Raw genomic sequence first — 9393 nt, forward strand, 5'->3', positions numbered from 1 at the left:
CATTTCTTCTGTTTATTAAACAGGATAGGACCCTGACCTACTGTAAAAAGAAAAATAGAAGGATAAAAGCAACGAAAATCCCGAGCAAGCTTCTCATTTTTTCAAGAAATGGGAGGTTAAATAACATCAAAATTATGTTAAAATTACATAACTTTCACATAAGAGAGATAGATACTCGGACCAGTCAACTCTTGCTGAATACTGATTAATTGGTTTTTAATTATTTAATGGACCATGGAAAAGCAATCCTATCAGTTCACTCAGCCGTAATAAGCACATATTTAAATAGAATAACCTAGTTAGGAGACCTTTAATATTATTTCCTTTATATTTCCCTCCTTGAACATGAAATTTGTACAATTGCAAACATTGGCTAGTTTTAGTTAATAAGCACAGCTCCAGTACGGAAGCGTTGAACCGTTATCAATGCTGCTATAGTTGTCCGTGAGTTTAATTTGAATCTTCATTTATTATATTAATTTTATTCTATTTCGATTTTTATGATAAAAACAAAGAAATAGTTTCATTCTAAGGAAATTAAGCAGAGGTAGGTTAAACTAGCTAAATATTGCAAAATTGTGTATACCTAAACTTCGTTTTGTAATATTGGATATTTATTAACAACCAAATTTGCGTCGTTCGCTTTAATTTGAATAAATCTGCATCAATCGACATTGTACCAATTTCTTTAAATGAAGTTTCTGTGTTACAAAAAACTGAAAATTTTATTTTTATAACCTATAAGTTGTTTAAACAATGAATTTGAATCTTCTTTCATTATTAGTATGTATGTTTCATTTCTAATTTCAAAACTAAGTAAGAATATCAAATTGTAATTTTAAGTTATAATTAGGTCATTAAAGCTTGCTGTTATTTTGTTACGGCATTAGCTCTTTGTCACCAGAAATTCCCGTCTTGTTTGTAACACCAAACATTATAATTTGATATGGACGCAATTAAAATCTCTTAGAGGCTCTAAATACATTAACATCGCCTAATCTATTCGGTTTTCTAATGAAATTCAACTACGAAATTGACAATTAGAATAATATAACATCCCAACTGAAACTTTAATACGAACGCTGTTGCTTCACTGCATTCCTGCTGCTATACAGTTTCGGATGTAATATTTCACCATTACGTAGTCCCAGGGTGCGAATTTAGTTATATCATCTCTAACTTTACTAAATTCCCTTATATCAAATAGTGGAGATTCTTGTTCCCTTTATATAATATATATAGGTGAATACAGTATGCAAATGTTTTCGGATATTAGTTCAAATTTATTGGTATTGTTACAAAGAACCGAATGCAAATTATGCAAATTAATAACGCCCATTATATTATCAGAATCAAAAATTACACGGACTAGTTCATTTGAATGTAATAATTTATGTAAAATAATTTTCAGTGTTAACTTTAAAATCATTTTGTGTTGTGTTTATTAAAAAGGGTTGATACTGAATAATGTTTAATATGATTAGGGTAAATGCATATTTAAAATGCAAAATTATATACAAATATACATACAAGTTTGAATTAATTTTGAAATATTTATAACAGGTGGGCAATGTCAGACATCGAAATATTCATTTCTGTAACTACGCGTTTTATGCTTAAATACTTATTGCTTGTATAAAGTTGTTTTAAGGCATTTAAGATTGGAGAAAATATAACAAAGATAATAGAAGTACATAGATAATACCACTAGAATATGAACTTCTTCAGGAGATCCAGAAGTAGAATCGAACGAAATACGGCAGCAATATTTTGACCAATGCCAGAGCATGTGCCAGGTGCGAGTATAACAAAATTATTTATATATGATATCCGATATCGTTTTATTACATTTGATATATTATTTTTATATATTATATATTTTCATATTAAGTTATCTTAATTGTTATATTGTTTTGTAAGTAAGATTAATAATGTTGTTGTTTATAGTTTATTTATTTTAGTATTTTGATTATAAATATTAGATGGAAAATTGGAAATTTTGTTTTGTAAATATTTACAGAAACTTTTTAAACATTTCCAATGTGAAGAGACATACGAGTTGCGTATCCATTCAATTTTTATTATAAATTTGTAGATTGGATTTAATTCTGTACCAAATTCATTATATTTCAGGCACAATTGACGAACCTAATGCTTCAGATAAATATGACTCGATGTACTTTATGTTAGTATGTCATCAAAATTACAGTTCGTTAATCATATAGAATCATTCCACAATATTAATATTGAATAAGAAACATTGAAGTTTGAATCGTTTGAAAACTTTGAGGTGTGTAAATATGAAACAGTGTATTATAAGAGTATCAAAAGGTGACAACAGGCATCTGAAACTCCAAAAAAATCCAGCTGGTATAAAAGTGACATGAAAGGAAGGGACTATATAGAATTACTGTTTGTATGTTTTGGGTAAGTAAATTTTATTAAAATCAGATATAAATATGATTGCGTCCAAACTAGTAACTAAAATTTCAATGAATGCTATAGTAGATGAGAGATAAATTCTGGGATAACTAAGGCAGTGGCAATTTGGAATGATTAGACTTATTGACTTGTGATGATATTGAACAAGCAAATTGAATTCTATAGGTACAAGGCATAAAAGTGACGCTACGAGTGTTGAAACTCATGCTCATGCTCTCATGCAAATGAGGTCAAAAAGAAAATAGAATTGAGAATTTTGATTTTGACGGAGGGGATTGCATTTTGTTTTTTGAACAATTTAATCGAAGATGATGAGAGATTGGACAATACATGCATTTATTATTGTAAATTTGGTAAATATTTGTGATTATTAATATAAATGGATGCTTTTATGAATTCATTTTCATGAATTCACAGGGGGATATCACATAAAAATCTTCGCTTCTCCTAGTTCCGCATTATGTTTACGTCGATCAATATTTCCTGTTCGTCATACAAGACGTAGCATTTAATTTTAAAAATACATTTTAGGTTTAACATTTTTTTTAGGCTTAAACTAACAGGAATGTAGAGGAATGTAACACATTGGCAACAAAAGTGACAATGACAATATTTCAAAATATTATCACATGTTGCTAATGTTATTTTAATTACTATATGTATTATTCACACATATATATTATAACATACACTATATTCCATGAGAGTCAGTAATTATCTGTGAGATCGGAAAAATGTTATGGGAATTGATGAAAGTCAGTTGAAATAAAAAATATTTTAGAAATTTTTGGAATTTTATCACAGCTATCAATCGGACCTAATTATGACTATAAACCATTCCCGAATCCATATAAAAAATCAATCATTTTGGAGAATAATTATATATATATATATATATATATATATATATATATATATATATATATAAATATATAACAACAGCATATATCATCAAACATAATATATGTAACAGCAAATATAATGTTGGTGTTACTTACTCTAAAAAGTTCGTGACTTCCCTACGGCTACAATTGGACCAACTAACACTGACTGCATCTGCTTCGAACGACGGCGTCATTATGTGCAAGTTGTTCCCAATTTTTCGTTTACATCCTATTTTCTCTGTATCGTGTAACATTCCAAAACTAAACAAGGAAAAACGAATGAGTTAATAAAATTATTCTCCACCTAACAGAAGCATTCTTGAGCACGCACGCAGATAGCTATTAGCTCCTAAATTTATCCAATAAAAACTCGAGAAATTTCGAAAATTTCGGCTTGTTTTATTGGTTAAATTACGTGCTACGTACGGATATTCTATTCGGTTTCGGAGGAGCTTATGACGTTTCGTTTAAAGACGAATAAATCTCGCTTTTCACGCCGTAAAATCACTTTAACGAAGCACTCTCAAGGAGCCGGCGCTCTTTTGTTTTATTTTACGATCTAACAAGAATTTATTTGCTTCAACTCCACTATATCTGCCTGTATGTTGTGTTAGTGCACAAGTTGTTTCCTCCGCGGGGGAAAGAACGATGGAAATTGTAATGTTTTACTTTCATGTAATTAGCGTATATCAAAGGCGATATTTTTTCTTTCGTCCGATAAAAGTTGAGCCTGCGTCTGAGTAATGGGGTCCAATTAATGGTTATTAGCGTGTTATATATCAGGAAATCGATCATTGGTGCGTAAAATTATATGGAATATTTAGAAAATGTAATTCTCTGTTTAATTACTAGGTGATCTCGTGTATTTTGATCTTTTCTTCATGTTTAGATGCAAGTGTTATGACAAATTGGTACAATATAATTTGTATCAAATATTTCGCATCATGTTTTACAATTGTTTCCCATTTTTCTAAAAACGGGCGATGTGGTCTTGAAAGGACGCTATTTCTGTGGAGGAGTCTGTGTGTTAGGTAATCGATCCTGCATCTATCTAAACAAATTAATCAGAAGACCCTGTATATCTTGAGTATGCTGAATGCGATAGAACGTTCTATTTAAGTTGCAACAGTCTATCACTTACAAGCTGTTTCAAAATGTTTGCAATATGTAGCCAGCACAGTTGTTGGCTGTCGTTGCTGTTTTTTACAACAACTTATCCGTCAATTTATTCCATTTTTTGTTAAACCTAACAGTTTAATTCCATTTTAGCTGCTTGTTATTCACTACACTGTGTTAATCCCATCATATCCATTAAAATACTTTAAAAAATTGTCTCTATACAACTCTGTATCCTCTGTATATACCGAATAGCTCTATTATAGTACATGGAAAACTGTTATTTTACGTAGAAAATTGTCTATAACAGATCAATTAATAACTACCCGGCCTACCATAGTAAAACAATTTTTTTTGGCAAAATCAGTTTTTTTACCATACTGCCCTTCAAAGGTGATACACTGATTATAGCGACCCTCCAACTTTTCGATACCATTTTTGTAGAGCGATTTGTTCTTTGCTTCAAAATAGGCTTCAGTTTCAGCGATCACCTCTTCATTCTACGAAAATGTCTTCCCAGCGAGCATTTTCTTGAGATCTGGGAAAAGGAAATAGTTGCTGGGGGCCAGATCTGGAGAATATGGTGGACGAGCAAGCAATTCAAAGCCCAATTCATGGATTTTTGCCATCGCTTTCACTGACTTGTGACACGGTGCCTTGTCTTGGTGAAGCAGCACTTTCTTTTTCTTCAAATGCGGCCGCTTTTCAGCGATTTCGTCTTTCAAACGGTCCAATAACGCTATGTAGTAGTCGCTGTTGATGGTCCTTCCTTTTTCAATGTTGCGTTTTCCCATGCTTTTAAGCGGGTTCATCGTGTGCAGTCCACTCCGATGACTGTGAATTGGACTTCGAAGTAAAATGATAGAGCCATGTTTCATCCATTATCACACATCGGCGCAAAAATTTGAGTTTATTACGCTTGATCACCCTCAAACACTGCTCCAAATCATCAATTCGTCGTTGTTTTTGGTCTAAAGGGAGCACACACGTTGATATCTTTATAGTGTCTATTTCATTCAATTTCAATATACGGTTATTCAAAATCATTTTGTGGATTTTTTAAATATTTTCATCGGCAACAACCTCTTTTGGGCGTCCACTACGTTCACCCTGTTCATGCTCATTTCACCACGTTCTAAACTTAGCATACCAAACTTTGATGGTTGATGTTCCTGGAGCAGTATCAGGAAACTCGGCATCAATCCAAATTTTTTCTTCAATTGTATTTATTCCCTTCAAAAAGCAATAATTAATCAACACGCGAAATTTCTTTTTATCAATTTTTTTCACAATAACAAAAGTTGCTTCACTCAAAATGCTATAATTCACAAACTAATGATCCGACAGCTGTCAAATCTATACACGCATCTTTTGGGGCCTGGGGCTAACTAAAAAACACATGGATTTAATTCTATTCGTGCCATCTATGTCTCGGGCCGGGGACATATATACATTTTATATATATTTCAGATTAATAAGATTAGTGAAATAAACTTACTTGTGACCCATTTCATGAGCTATGGTGTGTGCGGAAGTAATACCATTATCTTCATTAACACTGCAACTTCTGGCCGCTTTACACATGCCCCCTATATGAGCGACGCCTAGAGTACCACAAGGTGTGTCTTGTCTTGAACAAATATCCTTCCTGAAATAAAAAAAATCAGAAATCATCATTTAATTTATCAACTAAAAATCAAAGTTCATGTGATAAAGAACGACTGATAATAATATGATTATTTTTTATTTATTAGATTTATTATTTGGTATTACATAATTCACTAGAATAATGTCTTGGTTGAAGGGAATTACGGAGGAAGGTAATATGGTTATGTCAATATACCAGTCTGCTACAATACATTATTATAGATAAAAATACAATTTATAATATTCATTCATTTATATGCATCACGTTAGACAAAAAGCAAAACACATTAGAACCAAAATAAAACAACTATACTGGTTAGTCGGAAGATACTCTCAACTTGATCTAAAATCAAGGAGGTTGATCTATAATACAATTATAAAGCCAATTTGGATCTATGGGGTGCAAATATGGGGTTGCACTAAAAATTCAAATCAACTAGTCATACAACGCTGGCAAAACAAGGTTCTTCGATTGATTACCAATTCCTATCGCTATGTAACTAATGAGGAACTGCACGATGACCTGGAAATCAAATGGATTTGCGAAGTTGTCCAAGATTTCGCCTTGAAACATGAAAAAAGATTACTAAATCAAACTAACTTGGAAGCAATACAACTGCTGGACAGTACGCAGGGTGTCAGGAGATTGAAACGAATAAAACCATATGAACTTATATAAAGTGTATACATTTAGTGTAAACTATAGCTATAAGTTAATATTTAATAAGTAATTATAATTTTATAATTGAGGAATACATACTGATATATTTTCTCTCACTCGTCTTACTTGTTAATTAATCCAAGTACATAGGAAAAGTAGTAATAAATTAATTGTAAATTAAGATTGTACTAAGCGTATCTAATAAAGATGTTATAAAAAAAATCATTTATATTTCATTTTGTATTTTTGGTTCAATAATAAATTATTGTGAAAAATTGTTAAATATTTCAATTAAAATGTATTTTATGTACAATTCTTCGGTAACATTTTGAGGTTATCTAATGTTTTCCAAAATGTTGAAAGCCTATGCCAGTCAGACGATTATGTATTAATTATCCAAATAACTCATAATCATATACCATTTCGAATGCTTATTGTACCAATTTAGCTGTATGGACTATTATATTTGGACACTGTCACATACTGATATCCGTAAGCTTGAGGTTTTTCAGATGCGATGTTTAATATAAAATCTGCATATCCGAGATAACATTAGAAATAAAGTAGTTCATTTAAAATACGACAATTGGTGGTCGTTTGTCGTTTAAAATATGTCAAAGTTCAGGAATAAATATATAAACCCAGATTACAATGATTTCGTAGAGAAGAGTTCTGAAAAAAAAGGAGTTAAGATAATAAAAAGTGGTTTGAATGATAGAGGACCAACATTCTCCGATGCCAAAACAGTTGCGGTTGATCGCCAACTTTGGCGAGATTTAGTGAAGAATATTTGAAGCATGTTTGATTTTTGTTTTGCACCGAGTTTCATCAAATGATGAGTTTGTTCAAAGTGTATTCGAGTTTTCGCTTTTTAGTCCCCATTTATTATTTATTAAATCTCCATTTATTATGTTATATTTATTATTATATATTTATTACCTTTATTTACTATTATGCTATTGACTATTATTCTCATCGTCTGTTATTGATATTAACATCATCCATTAGGGGTGTCGGTCACCGAGAAAATATCGATATTTCGATATATATCGATATTTTAAAATATATTTATATATCGTTTCATCGTTAAACTTACAGTCCAAACTGATATCGTTAAACCTTTTTATTAAACCAATTTAAACAGCTTATAAAAAATTATTAAATGGTATTTTATAATGTTTAAGAAATATAATTAAGTTTTTTGAAAAAATATTGATATTTTTTCGGCATCCCTACCATCCTTTATCAGTAGTTGTCAGTACATTTCTTTATTGATACTATTATTCATCAGTACTATCATCCGTCAACATTATTAATTACCCGTAATTTTAGCTACTAGTATATTAACTGACAATATATTTATATACCAATGTTACTTGACATTAGAAGTATCAATCGTAATAATCATTGATCATAACCCTGTTATATTTCAAGTCTATTTTAATTCCACCTTTTTTATTGAAAATTGGTTGCTCAGGTACTTGTTACGTTTTCAGAATTCTTACCCGGCCTCTTTCAATATCAAGATCTCGCACGCTTATTTGCTTTATTTACTTTTGCATATGTTATATAAGTAGTGGTTATATCATTAATTTTGGTCTCTGTTTTTATTTATTTAATTCATATTGTTCATATATTTTTATTAAATACAATTTTTATTTTATATGGGTTTAAAAATAACCCTACATAATAATAACGGTAAGATTGTGGTGGTCGTCGTTGGGCTTGAAAATAATACATAAATCATAGTTTTCTGGTTGGAAAATTTGAATTTTACATATCAATTACACAACAGACCGTTTCATTATATCGTATAAATAATAAAGCAGCGTTACAAAACATTCAAACGCAACGTCCCGCCATTTTACATTATTCAAACGGTTTATCCGGACCCCCCATTTCGAAAACGGAAAATAAAACACCGCCGTATGAACAGGTCGAGAGTGTTTTATTTCTATTTTATTTTAAATGGAAAACGTTTCCTGTAAATGTCTATTTATAAAGCGTGTTTGTGTTTTTCGGCTTTTATTAAAAAATTGTAAAACGGTTTTGCCGGGCAATTTCGCCGAATGCTATTTTCTGCAGTCGAAACGGATTTATTTTGTTTCCGAACGTGGAGTAATATTGGTCGGCGATGTGTTTTGGAACCGTATACAATATAAAATATTCGCCAATTAGGCTAATAGGCTTTATTAATTGATATGGACATTTATGTTTTAAAATAAATTATTAGGTAGAGTACTTAATTTTTGAATTATCTTTAATTACGTATAAACGTTACCAACTATTATAGATATAACATAATAGAAACCATGCCAGTTATTTAGCGCAGGGGTTAATGGGCTGGAGCAATCCTAATCCATTCTAATTAAAACAGGACACAATGCTGTCTGATGCGTCCCAATATGTAACCAAATCAATCTATAAAATTGGTCTAGTTGTCAAATGTCTTCAAGACATTTGTGACAAATATAAGAGGTTATAAACAGGCAATTTTTTTAAACCTTGTTTGTTTTAATAATTTATATAAAAATTAACATTTTTGCGGTATGGACTATTATACTTGGACACTGTCACATACTGATATCTGTAAGCTTGAGGTTTTTCAGATGCGATGCTTAATATCAAATCTGCATATCCGAG

At 30.8% G+C, this 9393-nt stretch overlaps 1 protein-coding gene across 5 annotated transcripts in view; it reads right to left on the reverse strand.

Moving 5' to 3' along the window:
* The window catches only part of AdamTS-B (ADAM metallopeptidase with thrombospondin type 1 motif B), a 179360-nt gene that overhangs the window by 33305 nt on the left and 136662 nt on the right, over positions 1 to 9393 (reverse strand). For all 5 annotated transcript variants that reach the window (XM_076403490.1, XM_076403491.1, XM_076403492.1 and 2 more), the window contains exons 7-8: positions 5941 to 6090; positions 3441 to 3587 (exon numbers count right to left, since the gene is read on the reverse strand). In XM_076403490.1, coding sequence (XP_076259605.1) covers positions 3441 to 3587; positions 5941 to 6090 — 297 coding nt within the window. The remainder of the gene's footprint in view (positions 1 to 3440; positions 3588 to 5940; positions 6091 to 9393) is intronic.

Source organism: Rhynchophorus ferrugineus, unplaced genomic scaffold (assembly GCF_030347505.1).
Source record: "Rhynchophorus ferrugineus isolate W39M unplaced genomic scaffold, kcgeb_rfMv2 rfM4, whole genome shotgun sequence".
Classification (NCBI taxonomy): domain Eukaryota; kingdom Metazoa; phylum Arthropoda; class Insecta; order Coleoptera; family Curculionidae; genus Rhynchophorus; species Rhynchophorus ferrugineus.